The 16581-nt window shown below is 38.0% G+C and overlaps 1 protein-coding gene across 3 annotated transcripts in view; it reads right to left on the bottom strand.

The window, feature by feature from the left end:
- USH1C (USH1 protein network component harmonin) overlaps nucleotides 1-16581 on the bottom strand; it is a 47673-nt gene extending 31092 nt beyond the window's left edge. For 2 of the 3 annotated variants that reach the window (XM_062608873.1, XM_062608875.1), the window contains exons 1-9: nucleotides 16483-16580; nucleotides 12381-12448; nucleotides 10246-10389; nucleotides 9646-9784; nucleotides 3378-3486; nucleotides 3249-3273; nucleotides 2506-2563; nucleotides 1635-1738; nucleotides 339-423 (exon numbers count right to left, since the gene is read on the bottom strand). In XM_062608873.1, coding sequence (XP_062464857.1) covers nucleotides 339-423; nucleotides 1635-1738; nucleotides 2506-2563; nucleotides 3249-3273; nucleotides 3378-3486; nucleotides 9646-9784; nucleotides 10246-10389; nucleotides 12381-12448; nucleotides 16483-16518 — 768 coding nt within the window. In that variant the 5' untranslated portion in view covers nucleotides 16519-16580. Of the gene's footprint in view, nucleotides 1-338; nucleotides 424-1634; nucleotides 1739-2505; nucleotides 2564-3248; nucleotides 3274-3377; nucleotides 3487-9645; nucleotides 9785-10245; nucleotides 10390-12380; nucleotides 12449-16482 lie in introns of all 3 variants that reach the window. The other variant, XM_062608876.1, reaches the window with a different exon arrangement.

Here is a 16581-nt window from a genome sequence, read left to right as displayed (position 1 = left end):
TAGCATTCTAAATACAATAATTATAGGTACTACAAAGTACAAGGGGAACAGACCAGAAACTAGCCAGGCTTGCACATCCTCCTACATTAGCATTTCCTATTGCCACTGTTTGAGACCAAATACTGTGCTTGATTGGCTATTGTTCCAACCCAGGAGAGCACTCTGATGTTCTTAAACATTTGGAAACTCACTTCATTTGAAATGTAACCACAAGGTATTTCTTTCCAACGGGGAAAAAACCCACAGCTAGCGACTTTACAGTGGTCCAGAATCCCTGCAGTACTAAATACCAAAGGAGATTTCCTTGTGGTACCTACCTTGGAATGTGGCATACTTACCTCTAAGCCCACTTCTGCTGAAGGAGAACCCAGCTTAACATTGCTGATAAAAATGCCTGGTTTTTGTGTTGGGCCACTGGAAATACTGATATAATAGAAAAAACCAAACATTTATAGGATAATATTTATACAGTAAGTGTATAACAGTGAGAAGTCTTAGTTGGCTTTTTTTTTCTTTCACAATTTGTTTCCAGTTAAAGAATTCTTTTGTGTTATTATCCTACTCTGAAACAAACAACAAAATTCAGAAAAAAAACCAAACCTGAAAGAAAATTGAAAAGAAAAACATTCAAGCTCCTAGGTTTTGCCTTAGATGTTGAAACTAGCACAGTATACTGACTATATGGTCTAAGGGACTGGGACACTAATGACATTTGAAGGCATGTAACACAATGAAGAATATTTAATTGCTTGCACATTTACTCACTGAACTGCAGTATACTTTACGTATAATTGAATGGTATTTTTCAGGATTATTTATTAGAAAGCAAGAAGTATGCTTCAACTAGAGGCCAACAACTAGCCTGGAAACTTTAAGCTACAGTCTTAGTTGGGCCTAAAGACAGAAGGGATTTTTGTAGATAATATATCCAGCAGGTGATGGAATCACCCCTCCATGGTTTGCAAATATTTTTTTAACACCTTTACATCTTCCAAATAATATAAAAGAAAACTTATGCTTTAGAAAATATGCTGTGCAGTTCAATCTTGACAATGTCAACTACATCCATCTAAATATTGAAGAAATCCTACCATACCTTCATATCCCCAAAACCTCCATAACTAGCTGCAAGGACATGACTCTAAGAAGCATCTGCTCATATTTCTAAAAATCTAGCAAATTTAACATTACTTTTAGGAACTGGATATAGCAGTGAATAGTTTTTCAGTCACAGAAAGCAGTCTTAAGATCAGGGAGTGAACCTGACAGTGGGCAGTGCTGGAACTTGCTGTGTCACAGAGTAGCATTTAAAAGTATTTTGAAATGTAAAAGCATTTAAAAGATCCAATTCCATGACAACTTGTATTATCTCACTTCCAGCCTGCTCTTACTTTTAAAAGATTATTTTGGTTTTAAGTCAGAACTTGTAACACAGGCATTTATGATTACATATTATTAGACAAAGGTGTGCCACACATACCCTCCTTTTCCAGTTTGCCTTCCTGATCCAGTGTGGATGTTCATTTTCTTGATACGATATTAGTGAAGGATGGAAGTAACTGCCTTGGATGTCTCACTTAACAAGCCAGTGACATTAAATAAGACATAAATTACATTAAATAACATGTACCCACCTGCATCCCATGCCTTTTGTACCAATCAAGCTAATGAAGACTTTCTTCTCTTTATTGTCTCTCCCTCCCCAAGAAGCGAGACCAGCAACACTGCCCTTTCCTTCCTGTAGGGGGTTAAAAAGTGGAGCAGATGTTACTCATGCACAACTTGTATCAAGACTACTACAGAATTTCAATAAGCCAGGATAAACCCTGCCAACATCAAGATAAGATTCTTCAAAGGATCCACTGCAGAAGAACATCAAGTACAGTCATTTCAGTGGAGCTACATGGCTGAGGTGAAAGACTGAACTTATCTTTCTATTTGGATAAGAATGTTTAGTCAAACTTTGTCTTCAGAAAAGGGTAAAGAAAAAATAAAGGAAACTGATACAGCAAAATAATAACTTAGATGTTCCCTAACAAAAGGGCTGGAAAAATACATGATAGTGCTATTTAACAATTTCTTCCTGAAAGCAAAAGAATGGTAATTGTGGTCTCCCTTTTCACTTCTGCAACCCACAGAAGTCACTTGCATTCATACCTGCCATTACGCCACTAATACAGCTAAGATAAGCCAAACAGTCTGTTAAAGATTTATACAGAAGAACGGTAGCCTGATAAGTTAATAAGCCAAACCAAAATAAAGCACCAATTGATGAGTAAAAGATATCTCATTGGTATCCTGCCCTTTCCTTACTTAATGATGCTTAGAATCATTTCACACCACAACAAATGTTTCTCCCACAACATTTGCAACAAGATCTTGCATTACAGAAATACGTAAAATAACTTCTGTGATAAGGTCAGAGGAAAAAGTGTGTCAGAGCCATTAGACATTTGCCATTAGACATTTCCCAGAAGACATCTTAGTAACATATTTATCTCTTACCCCAGAGTCTGACACAAACTGGTCCACATATTGCCATTTAAGGGGTTCATCTGCTGAACTGGAAGGGAAAAGTAATTTAAATTATTGGGGACAAAATAAATGTGCATGTATTAAAGAAGCGACTTTGGAATGGGGCCTCCTATTCTGCCACAAAAGAATTCACAAATTCCTTTGAATATCATCCACAACTACTGGTTTATTTTCCAGCTATTTAAATAGAACAAACAAGCATACAACTATTTCGGCTAGTAAAGCTGGGCATATGTAAAATTGAGAAAAACACCTCAAGCGAAATAATAAGTTTTGGGTAACTCTAAGAAAGAGTGAGAAAATGAGCCGAACAACCTGAATAGCTTATATAAATGTCTAAGAAAAGAGACACCTCCCATCATTAATATTCAAAGCAATTGGAAGAGGATAACAAATTGAAAATCTTCTAAGTTCTGAAGAAATCCTCAAATATTTTTTAACAGAGAAGCAGTGGAGCTCTGTTAAGATAGGTGCACTGATAATGAAATTTCCAGGTAAAATCATGAATAATAAGAAAATAGAATTTGGTTCATTTAAGTAGGCAACTGTCTTAAAATCTGCCTGTTTATCACAAAGGACATGACCTTTTAATCAGCTACAGAGATGCCCATTCACACATTTTCATATACACATAAACACAAAGGTTCTTTGGGTACTGAAGAGGCAATGTGAAAATGAATCACTTAATCTGTTTTCAAATCAAAAACGGTTACCTTTTGACAGGTATCATGCCAATATCTGAAAAAGAAAAACACTTTGTTACGTCACACTTTCTACAGATCACCAGCAATCTATTAACAGCAGCCTTCAGTGATACAGGTGATTTTTTTTTTTTTACTTACGTCTTACTTTTATGGACACTATTTTCTTTGTACGAATGAGATTTATGACTTCTTCATGTGTGCATGATGAAATGGAATATCCATTTATACGAACTATCTCATCTCCAACCTAAAAGATGAAAGGGAGAAGAAAAAAAAAATAAACTGTGAATTAACATTAAAAGGTTTTTAAACAGTGACGTAATCTGACAATCATTTTGATGATGTTGAATCCCGAATACTTTGTAAATTCCAGGTAGTGTCCAGTCAAAATGCCATCTTGATAGTTCACAAAAGTTCTCATGAACATCAACAGAACAGGAGTTTGTTATTAATCAATGAAACTTTGTGTGCCTTCTCACAAATATGTCTGGTTTCATGGCACTATTATCCCTAGTTAATGACTGCCTTGCATGTTCCACTTAAAGACTAAAGTTCCAAGATGCTACATTTCAGTTTAGGCTTGAGTTTTCCATGCTGCTATCTGCATCAAGCTGATTTGAAGTGTCAGCAAAGCCAAAGCACCTAGTTCTAAACAACAAAATTTGGGTGGAATGCATTCTCACACTCATTAAAAAAAAAATAAATAAAGAGAATCTACAATTACTTTGCTGAGGGGCTCTGTGCTTTGGAACTTAAGTTTTGAAAAGGTCCTTATACTACAAATCAAGATTTTAAAACATCTTAATTGGCAAAAGAGTTTAGGGGAAGGGGTAGGTTCACCATAACGTGTTTGGTGAAAGTTACTTAATACAAGATTCTGGCTATGCTAGCTCTGATCTGAGGGGAACTTCCCTTTCATACGCTTGCTTTGGGGCTGCTGGTGCATCAGCCACTGGTACCAAGATCAGTTGTGAAACACTTTCAATTGCAGCTGCAGAAGATCAGAAGGGTTAGCTCTTCCAGAATGCAGGAGGCACAGAAGACTCAGCAGGAACACAACAGAATGAGCAGCTTGATTCAGCCCAACTAAGGTGGAGCAAAAAGACCCACTATCTGCTTATGGAATTAAAGACTCCACTGCAATATTCACAATATTACAATAATTATCAACCTTTAACATGCTTGTTAAGACTGTGCCACCTTAGGTAACTGTGACCCAATTTTTTAAAAAAGAAAACCAACTTTTTTTTTTCCTCCTTTTTAAGCCATATACTTCCATTCTGCCCCATAGAAACTTTACAACTTTTCTGTCACTGGAAGGACAGAAGACAATACCACCAGTCTTAGACTGAGCAGGTGATCTACTGCCCACACAGACTAAATGACACAGCATATCCAGTGGTTTCTCTGGCACACCAGTTTGAGGGGAGATTTCTGTGCTTGAGAAAAAGTGAAGAAGTCACAGTTGAGCTCACTGAGGACTACCTTCTTTGTGCCTTGTTAACAGTTTTAAGGGTAAAAAATGGGCACTGCTGGAGACCTCTATGGCATTGCACAGCTCAGCACCAAAAGCCTAAATTTCCATCACCACATTTATGCAGAGGAGGGGGTGGAACTGGAAGTAGGAATTCCTCAATATGGCCTGTGTCTTAGAGACAGGTTAACACACACCTTGGGTGTCAGGACATTGGGCATGCCATGACCTTCTGCTTCATTATTGTAAGTATTATCAAATCTTCCTACTGTGATCTGTTCAGCTAAAAAACAACCAAACAAGCAAGCAAACAAAAACCCCAAACAACCAACAAAAAAAAACAAACCCCAAATAACTCCATTTATTTTCTTCACTTTTCCACACACTTTTCTACTTGGTCTGGGAAGTGCCGTATGCTCTCCACCAGTACACACAACTTTAACACTGTTCTACCAGCATAGCTCATGCAGCACAGTTTCCTCCCCACTGAACTTATCTGATCCAACACAGCACCAGAAGCCTACAAAAGCAAAGAGCACGCAGTACGTGACTGTCCTGCAGGAGAGAACACACTTGCAGAAGCTGAAGATGACTGTGGTCCACAGCCCCAACCGGTGGGACTGCTGCCCCACCTGCTGGACACCCAAAAATCTCACCCAGGGCAGTGGCCTGCGTGCAGCTCACAGCACTCCTAAGAGCTTGACTGTTTCCATTTAAGCCAGTAAGAGTTTTTAATATGATGCTTCATAAGAGCTGAAGTAAGTCAGTACTGATGGCTTTTGAGCGTAAAATCTCTGGTAAAAATGCAGAATCAGACAAGGAAAAGTGATTTAGTGTCACACGTCTGACAGCTCTTACTATGAGGGAGCACTCAAACTTATTCCAAACATTCAAAACCATATCCACCTTATTACAAACATTCAAAACCATATCCACCCCACCAATCCACACCACAGGCCTGGCCACCCTGTCACTGCAGGCCTCCTTCCCCTGCAAATACAAACACTATATTTTCAGCTAGGCTGGATCAGTTCCATTGCCCTCAGCACTTCAGGAAACCCATTGCAAATAATGCGTTTTAAGGACTGGGACTAGCACTGGCAATGCAATTGTACTGCCAAGAAGCAAAATGCCTTGGAACTAAGTCAGACTTATGGCACTGTGCGTAAAGACAGCCTATTTTGGATTCTGCTTGTTATTCTAGGAAACAGCAGGAAAGCAAGTGATGACTGCTTTTCAAAGGAAGCTTGAGTTCATCAGTAATAAAATGTTCAAAAAGCTTACCCCATCCAGAGACCTCTCTCTGGATTACTCACTTGCAAAAATACCACAAGTTTATGTATAACTACTTAGCCTGAAGTGTACAATCTTGACCTCATTTGATCTACCTGGACTTTTCTGTTGGTCTTACATATTTGGTGGTGGTGGGGCTTTTTGTCCGTCTTTAGTTCAAGATTCCCTCTTTCATTTGCATCTTTTGCATCATACAGGTTATAAAAGACCATGCAGCTTGGGTTTGCACAAACCCAGCTTTTTAAAATGGTAACCTAACCTACTGTTATTTACTGCAACATCTTAACACCCAGAAGCATCCCCGTTTTGGGACTGCAAATTGCAATGCCATTTGTGAGTCTCCATATAGCTTCTGTTATCAGCAAAACTAGCGTTGCATTGAGGATGTCATCGTTCACTGAGAGTCGTATCTTTTAGTACTGTATCATCTCCCCAAGAGGCACACAGTTACAAAATTATAAATGCAACCAAGAGCATACTTTAATTTTTCCTCCCATGTGGGAATGAACTTTTTCCATATAGGTATTTTTAATACTTCTCTTTGCTGAGCTTGTGAGATGACATGAAAAGACAGTCTAGTATTCTTCACTCATCCTAATGACATTTGTATTACTGACTGACTAAGACTGACTTTGCTTTAGAAATACCACAACCTGGGCTGAACTACAGGGGACATACAGACATATAACAAAAATGAACAACAAAAACAAAAAAGTATTCATACACTGAGGTATTTCATAGGTTTTTTTTATGTTTTGTTACTTTTGTACTCGAATCGCTGTATACCAACCTTCTGAATCAAAAGCATTAGAAATAAAAGTCTGCAGGATTGAGCAGACTAAAACAGTGAACTTTATTTTGTTATATAGCTGTTTCCCCTTTCCCTATCAAACAGGGAGATGACAGACTTCCAAAAGAAAAGCTGTAAGCCTAACTTTACTCAAGTAAAAGCCTATTATTTGTAACTTTTAACATAAGAAATATAATATTTAGTGCTTCCAGGAAACTGAAGGTTTTTTACATAACATCACTGTTTCAAATTTCTCATTTTGTATACTTCTTCCACTTTCATCATTCATACCAATCTCTATCTCTTGGTATTCAACAAAATCCCCATAGACATAAGAATCAGAAAGGGAGGTAGAGAGGTGGAGGTAAAGAACATTTCTTCATGAAAGGACAAAATACTTACTTGCCTTTTAAAGAACCTGCAATCAAAAAAAAGAATCAAAATTACAAATACCTCAGGGAGGCTTCATGACCATTCAGCCGTTTTAATCTAACTTGGAAACTACTTAAAGGAGAAACCATGTAAATGAATCAGATGGTTTTTTTTTTAAAGCCGCAGTACATAAACTGACAGTCTAATAGGAGATCATTATACTTTTCTCAGACAGCAGTTCTGGGATAAAAATGTGTAGAGATTTAGTTAAATAAAGCAGGTGGATGAAATTTCAGAAGCAGTTGGTGTTACTGTGAGACAGCAATTTAGAACAATGGACTGACTGTCAGCTCGTGTTATTCACTCGGGTTCAGAAAGTGCCTAGTGCCACCTATTATGAAGGGACTTTAGGCTGAGCTTTAACACCACATATCAAAAAACGTAAGTCAGACAGTTATACGAGCTGCAAAGCACCATCTGCTCATACTAATACATATAACCTAACCCTGACAAATTCATAGTCAGTCTCAAGCATATTTCCCCCTTATTGTCCCTACTTCGTCGCCAAACTCATTAGTTCTTAGTTGCAGTACAACCCAGCCCAAAGATCCTTTACAACCCAATTCACTGTCACCAACATGTAGTACAATGACCCCGGTCCCAGAGAGCCAGAAAAGCCTTTCTGTGTACTGAAAAAAAAAAGAATGGCATCCTTACAACTGAGGATAACTCCTTATCTATCCAACGTGTCAAAACAATCTGAAACAAGGAGAGAAGCTTGATGGCTTAAGACACTGGGTATTAAGTCCTTTATTTCTCAGCATCATTAATGCCTTCCAGTATTTTCCAGGAGATGTTTTCAAGACCCATAAGTGACTGGTCTTGGTCTTTTTCTCAATTTTCTATCAGCGGAGGAAAGATGCAGCTGGAATCTCTCTACTGAGCTGATCACAGTCCAGGAACAATTCTTTTGTCTACACTTCCCATTCTCACCGAGTCATGTAGCACCACAAGGTACGTAAGCTTTTGTAGGGCAAACTCTGTGAAGGTGCATCAACACCCTTTTCTGGAGTTACCCACTAGCAAATCCCATGCTTAAAAGTAGGCTACCAACACATCCAGCACAGTGTTTGCAGTGTCCTATGCCGCCCTCTCAATTCTAACTAAATACAGAATATGTGGGGGTGTATTCTCTGAATCTATGGGTTTGTTCCAAGAAGGAGTTTCTGAAAGCATCCAGGGAGTCAGTCATGCATCTGTCCAGAGCAAGCTGCCAGAAGATTAGACTAATTCCATGGTGATTCTGAATGGGATATATAGGTATGAATGCTCAAAAAGGGCACGTGCATATATGCAAACATAGAAATTTTAGAAAGGTCTCTGCATGAATTATACAAACATGGAACCCTAATTGTGACTGCTTTGTCGAAAGAGAATTTCTTTTTCTTTTCACCTAAGAGAGTTGTGGGGTTACACTGAGGCATATCTATGAAATGCACTAGTTTAATCAAACACTATTGTGAATAATGCCATTTTGTCTAATAACGTCTAATATGTTTTGGACTGGTGTTAAATATAATCCTTAAACATTGATACTTCCAACAACTATTCACATTCAACAAATTAAAATTAGCCAGGAATAATAGCCTTTCTACTTAGAAACACAGACCTTTAATACACCTTATCAGCTTTGAAAGCCCAGAAAGATGCAGACATTTGCCACAGCAACTGCTCAATTCTCTCTTCACCAAGACATATATACAAGAAATGGCACATTCAAAAAACAGCAAAAACCAAAAGATTAATGCAAATTGCATAACTTCTGATTTATTAAAAATGTGTTTCTATACATGATTATTCTTACCAACCTTGCTACAGTTCATGTATCTAAAATTTAATCACTGAAAGCACAATTCTGTGCGGTACAAAAGATACCAGAAATGGTTAAAAATAAATTCTTTCTTTTATATACTTCCATTACATAAACCAACGCCTCCACAATTTATATATTCAGTTGAAATAAACACTTCATTACACAAATCATATCTGTACAATGAAGAATTAACATTTTTAGTATTTATATGCTCTGTTCTATATTTAATCAGATTTTGGCAACTTAAAACACTCTGCCACAGTCTAGTTAGAGATCTTTCTTCCCATCTGTTTAACTATTGGAACTCATGAAGTAAAAAACACTCCAGAAAGCCATTTTATCTTCAGTAACTATCATATTCCAATGAAAAAAGCTCTACCTATCACCAAAAATAGTGGAAATAAAGTTTTAATAACCTAATTCACCACTGGTATAATGGTATTTACTATGACATTGATTTACACACTTTATGAACTTTATTACAAGAGATGAGCACCTTAGAAATAGCAACTTCTTAATATTAAAAAAGAATTCTTGCTGACCACTTCCCTGATATTGTAGAAAAAGGCTTTTTGCAGCACAGCAGGTATGAAGGACTTCTTACCTGAAGTCCAACATTGTCTGCCTGTCCTCCTTTAACTAACTGGGAGATGAAGAGGCCACAGCTAAATTCCACTCCACCTCTCACACTGATTCCAAGTCCTTCAGGATGCAAACGATCCAATCTCACCTCTTTCAGCTTTCTGCAAAAATGGAAGATATTCAACTATTCAGCTGTGTAAAACTTTGTGGCAATAATGTTTTATATAAAAGTTATGCATTAATTTTCTCTTGTAACATTTATGTATAAAAAAGGCAAGCAGACTGAAGTTTGGAAGGCTGTGTATTTTTCATAAGAAAAGACATCTGCGACTGTTGAAGTTGGCTACTTCTAGAGGGTTAGAGCTGTAAGATTTTTTTTATTATTATTAAATTCAGGGAAAATGAGAAAAGATGGTTTCAGCTGGAAAGCACTGGGTTTTACCCCCTTACCCTGCTTTTAATAGATTAAACTACTTGGCAAATGATTTCAGGTAGCTCAGAACTGTACAAATATATCAAAAGTAAAATAATTCTGCCCATCTCTAAAAAGGTGACTAATATTTTACTCAGAATTTATCTGAAAACTCAGTCAGTATTTCCTGCTTGTTCTGCATTCTCTTACCGTGATCTTTTGGGTGTAAGCTGATCATATTCCACCTGGTGTTTTAATGGGATAAGTGGGCGGATGGCATCAAATAGAGGCAATCTGCTTGGTTCATTAATCACAAGTTTCAGGTCCCCCACAAGTACTGGGAGATTCATAGATCTACAACAACACAGGGAGAAAACGAGGACAGCTAATCAACATACCAACACAAAGCATCGTTTAATAACATGCTGTACATGTGGCTTCAATATTTGCATATCCCTTCAACCTACTAAAAAAGTTATTCATACAGATGCTGATTTAACCAAAGCAAAACAGCCTCTGAGAAAGCACATCTTTTGTGAGCAAAGAGGAATAAAAACATTCTGCTTCAAAATAACTTATATCTCCTATATATTGCCTTTATCTTTTAAGGTCACGCACATCATTTTTACAGGTAACACCTTTCATTTCATCCTCAGAGACACCAAAAGATTTATGTAACCATTTGGAAATAACTTCCCAGATCAGATACACTTGCCTACTAGGCTTTTGTTTCCTCCCTAGTTAGGAATCCTTCTAAGCAGGCCAAGGCTACAAGGCCCTTCCTTTCCTGAACTTAGGGGATCAACAAATTGTTTTATCCAGGAAAGAAATCACAGTACTCAGTAGCTTGAGCAGACTTGGTTTAAGTCTTAATTTATTTATTTTTTTTTTAAATCAAATTGAAGGTCCATGAACCAATAATAATTAAATAAAATTAAAAAGACTCAACAGAAGTTAAATGGTTGTGAGCATCTGTTTTATGAGAGCTATCAAAAGTAATCTCCTTGATATTGTCAGCACTGAGATAGCTATAGGTCTAGAAAATGCACTTTGTTGCAAGAGTAGAAGGGACATATCCCTAGGGTTCAGTGGAGCTATTCCTACACACCATCCAGCTAAACTTAAGTCGATATTATTTGCTGTTCCCTCTCTCATAATTTGCACTTCCTGGCATACAATATTTCTGAGGCATATGCAATGAAAATACAGATCAGGAATGCATATTACGTGGGATTAAAGGCCAAATGCTCTTAGAAATGCTATTCACACTGAAGCAGACATTAAACATTAACTCCAACAGCAACTGCATGTAATTTGCCCTGGAATACTTTATAATGTATTCCAGAAAAGTGACACATTATCAACATATGTTCACAAAGATACTGGAAATTTTGCTCACGTCATTGCGATTTTGGAAATTGAAGAAAAGTTACTATATGCATTGTTAATTTTGTAACTGCAAGAAGATTTTAAATAATTAAGAGCTACTGAATCAACTGGCTTTCTAAACAGGCTTTATGAATAGAGAAGCAATTAGACAGACCTGAGTGAAACTGAATCAGATATGCAGCTGAATACACCCATAACTATAGCTCAGTACAAACATCAGATGGAAACATCTACATTTCAGTCAGCTGAGATGCTATTAAGATATGAATGGAAACAATGTCTACCAGAGCCACCTGTCTTTGATGAGTGGAAAATACATTCTCATCTTCTTTGAAAAACAATGGATCAGAGGCTGATCTCATTTGCAATGATACAGGTCCTAAGCAATCGTGGTTTAAATCAGTTTAGTAAAAGGATTGGTAATATGCCTATCACCTTACCTTTTTTTCCCCACATTATGTTGTAATAAGCCAGGGCTGTTAAACATGCCAAAGAGATTCCCAGACTAAATTTTTTCGGCCTTCAGATAAAGCAGTTGCAAATAAATTCTTAGCTGAATAATTAGAAAAAACTTGGAAAAGTAAACTCAGTGAAAGCCTCTTTTGCAAATAAATACGCATTACTTGGAAATATTAATGAATTTGATTAAAGCTCTCTTTCTGTTTCCTCAGAACAGTTTTTATCATCCAGGTGCCTTTTGTCTCCCCGGTAAGAACCACTAAATTCTTCTACAAAACTGCCAAGTCATACACCAAAGTAACTCTACAGCTTACAGATACTCCTTCCCTGTCTGCAGGCTATGCTGTAAACATATAAGACTTCATTAAACAGGATAGAAACTACAACTACTTACCTAACAGCATATAGCAGGACACTTAAAATCTCAAATATTCACTCTTTACATTTAAAAAGCATTAGTAAAATCCTACACAAACATATATAAAGTTAGATCTTACTGGTGGTACATCCGCAGCACATCATAAAGGTAATCCTTCTCCGCTTCATTGTCAATTAGTAGATTAACCTGGAAGCCCAAAGACATTATGGTGAATCTCTGACTAAATAGCCACAAATGTGGAACACAGAAGACTTTGAAATATTTGCTATATGGCTTAAGGATTTGTCAACAGGGAAAAACTTTTTTTTGGGTTTTTTAGAGATAAACAGTTTTGCAATGCAGCATTACCTCACAGTGTCAAACTTATAACAAGATTCTAAAGTCAGTATGATAACAATTGGACAACATGGTAAATATCGATATATTCTGTATCCTAGATTTCCCCTCAGCAATAGTATTATTACAATAATATCATATTTACCTTACCTGATAATCACTGTACTGTTGAATAAATGTTTTCAGAAAACTTTTTGGCCATTCATTAATATAGCACATGCTGTTACAGATAAAACCACCACACTGAGGCGATTATAATCTATGCTCTGTCATCCAAACCACTGATTTCAGAATCTCACTTGCAACATTACGCAAACTGCTGCACTTCTCTTCCTCTTTGCTCCAGCTCCTAACTGACAGAACTTGCTAGTTATTCTTTCCTCCCCCACTAATAGTACGCTTACTTAAACCAGTGTCAGATTACTATGCCTGCTCTTGGATAATTACAGTAAAATGAAACAAAAAAAAAAAATCCCAAGAATTCTCATTTGTTGAGTTTAATTTATATTCAGTGACAGGAAGACCCCCGCTGATACTGCTTTCAGTGAGATGTCACATCACATTAGTTCTACATTTGGACAAGCTTAATGTTTAGGAAAACGATTTACATCTGACCTAAAGGCTAATATTACTGTGACGTGATGGCTGAGGACCAATTTGCATACTTAAAGAAAGGCCATTTCTTTCTAGATTTCCAGCAGTTCTTATTATATTTTAAACTAAATACATGCTTCATATTCACTTTGTTCCTCCTGGGTCTCTAAAACCAGCAAGACTCCACATGCAGGTTGTTTTCTATTACTTGTGTCCTCTGGAATAAGACACTTTCAAAACACCTAGAAGCCATAAAGCTACATGCAGGACAAGATTGCTTGACAGTAATACTAGTGAGTAAACCAATTTATTCACAGTGAATTTCAAAACACAAAAGAGAAAGTCTGCCTTGAAATGAAATAAAGTAGTTGCAATCAAAACTGACTGGTTCACCAATACTGTATATAGACTCAAGGCAAGGTGATACATATAAAACTAAGTCCAACATATATTTTTCCCTTCTCCATCAGGAAAAATACAACATATAAAGCAGCTTTGGTTCTGGTATACAGACCTCAGTCTCTGGTGTTAGCTAAGGTACTGTATGAATGGTGTCTCATGAAGAACATCAAATGTTTAAGCATATCAGCACTACACAGCAAAGAACAAAATCATCATCTCTTCTCCTGATTGGGAAAACAACCAGTAACAACAGTACATTTTACACTTGATATGTTAGCTGATGGACATATTTCCACTCCCTCTCAGGAACTGGAGGGCTACATCCAGATTCTGCCATTTCTTCCTCAAAAAATATTCAATCTTCCTGTTTGATTTCTGCACTTCTCACCCTGCACCAGTGATTTCTCTGTCCTCCAACAAAAACAATGACCCAAGTGACTTCTTATATATTCAGAATGCTACAGCTGGGTTAATTTTCCTAGGCCATCTCTGTAATTAGGTCATTCTTTTCCTGCTGCCTTCTACTCCATCAGTTACCATTTCCTTGTAGCCACCTGCATCTCTTACCATTTTCCTATTCATTAGTTCCTTGGGACAGAGTCTTAGCGTAGACATACACTTTATCTAGGCTTGTCACCACCTTTTAAGAGCTGACTCTACTTTTTATAAGCCCTAAAAAACCATGCCCCTGCATGTTAAGGTAAAAAAAACTAAACCAACAAACCAACCAACCGAGAAAAAAAAACCCAAAACCATCAGTGATAACATGTCATAACTTGGATCAGAGAAGTATTTTAGTATCTATTTCTTGAGAAAATAGCTGTGGAGTTATGGGAAAGATGATTTTACAGCTTTCAATCCAAGAACATATATATATACACACATATATATACACACACACATATATATACACATATATATATATATACACACAAATCTGGACGCAGTCCTGGGTAGACTGCTTTATATACCCCTGCTTCAGCAGAGGAGCTGGAGCAGATGTCCTCCAGAAGTCACTTCCAGCCTCAACCAGCCTCAACCTTTCTGTGATTATTTAAGTGTATCTTCATATTAGTTGCATAATTTACAATCCTAGATCACAAAGAATTGCTTATGCTCTGTTTCTCACTACATAAATTGCACTGCTTTTCATAGAAATAAATGAGTTCATTGCATCTGTACACAAAAGAAAAATAAAATCTGGCAACATGCCTATGAAAGCTTATTCAGTAGAATAGAAGGGGGGGGGGGGGAAGCACTTTTTGGCGTGGACAAAGTTCAGGTTACAGTTATGCACTACTGTAGCACTAGTCCAACCTGTCAGTTTTCAAAGAATAATATAAAGGTGTATTTAAGCTACAACAGTTTGAAAACCTATTGAGAGAAATTTAAGAACTAGCCAATTTATTTGCATATATTAAATATTTTGCATTGCTGCTTGGTCGATAGGGAGAACTGATTAAAATTACTAAGAAAAACAAAGTGGCAAATAATTGAAGGAACTCAGATCCTGTGGCTGAGCATTTTCACTGTTTTGACACAGAAAAAGTAAGTATCCAAGACATTAAAATTACCACAGAGGCCATTAGAAGCAGGATGCTAAAAATAATTTAAAGGAAAGACCTGTTCCAGTATCCTCTAATTCAGATAAAGGTTTTACTCAGATATGAATCCTACAAATTTGCAACAACATATGCTGATGATAAGTCTTTTGTTATCAGGGGTGGGACTAGATTGATTTTTGAATTACAGCAATGAAAGGGAAAAGGTTTAAAGTTCAAGATGGTAATCATCTCCCTAGGAACCAGAGTCTTTATAGATATGTTGCACAACCCACTTGAGTTATACAGTAATAGGCAGCAAGACAGAAATACTTGCCAGATGTCTGGAGTCATCACTATGGAATATCCAACTCCTTAATGTTTTTGAACTTCAGGTTATCATATAGCTGAGTTTGTTTGGGTTTGTCTTTTTTCTTTTTTTTTTTCAGCCACTGTACATCATCCTAACAATTCTTTAGTTAGTGGGTTTATTACCAGGTGATAATTCTATCAAACACATTACATCACTTCGAAGAAACTCTATTCTCAAGATGACAAAAAAATACAACAGAACAACCAGTCTCCTGCCTAAAACAAAAAAAGCCCCACAAAACTGTACAGAAAACTTCAGTCCGAGAGTTCTAAATGGCTATGCAAAACCATAAACACATACGCCATTTCCCCCCTCCTTTCCTTAAAGATTGCTTTCTGAGCTTACTTTGCTCATGCAATTTTGAGCTCCACTGAGTACTTATTTAACTGGGTAAATGACAAAACGACGTGCCAGGCAGACTGAGTCGCTCCATGTATCAAGTATATTTGCACATGACTGCACATGCACAATCGCAAGCGTTAATGCTAGGTGGAGCTGAAGTCTTCCCAGCACCGGCTGAACCGCCTGGGCCTGGACTACAGCACCTGCACCTCTGCCTCCCCTGTACTGGGATAGGTGCCACATTTCCTACACGACATTAAAATAAATTGCATCAAGCCCTGAAAATGCTCGTGCACCGGGAAAATGTTCTGCCTCTTCTCTCCCTCCCTGCTCCAGGCTTTCAACTTCTACAACCACCCGCTCGTAAGAGGCTGCCATCCCCTTCCCCGCCATTGGCACGGCAGCGCCAAGCTCCCCGAACCTTTGCCTTCCCGTCTCTCACTCCGGTACAGAGGCAGCGTTCTGCTGCGGGCAGTGCCGGCAGCACGCTCCGGGCCTTCCCGGTGGCAAGAGCCGTGTCACAGCCCAGCGCTTTGCCTCACCTCACCCCGGCCCTGGGGAAGCAGCTATGTTCACAGCCAGCACTCGCCCGGTGAAGCCACCGCTGGTGGCCGTGGGCTTCGCGCTCCTACCTTGTGCCGGAACTCACGGGCAACCCGCCGCTCCATGATGCGCTGGAGTGGGCGCTGCGCAGGGTGCGGGCGCTGCGCAGGCGAGGCCGCGCCCCGGGG

The sequence above is a fragment of the Pezoporus occidentalis genome, unplaced genomic scaffold (genome assembly GCF_034315485.1).
Source record: "Pezoporus occidentalis ecotype Australia unplaced genomic scaffold, CSIRO_AGI_Poc_V1 ctg131, whole genome shotgun sequence".
NCBI lineage: Eukaryota > Metazoa > Chordata > Aves > Psittaciformes > Psittacidae > Pezoporus > Pezoporus occidentalis.
The sequence above is the reverse complement of the archived record's forward strand: the minus strand, read 5'-3'. Positions and strand labels throughout refer to the sequence as shown.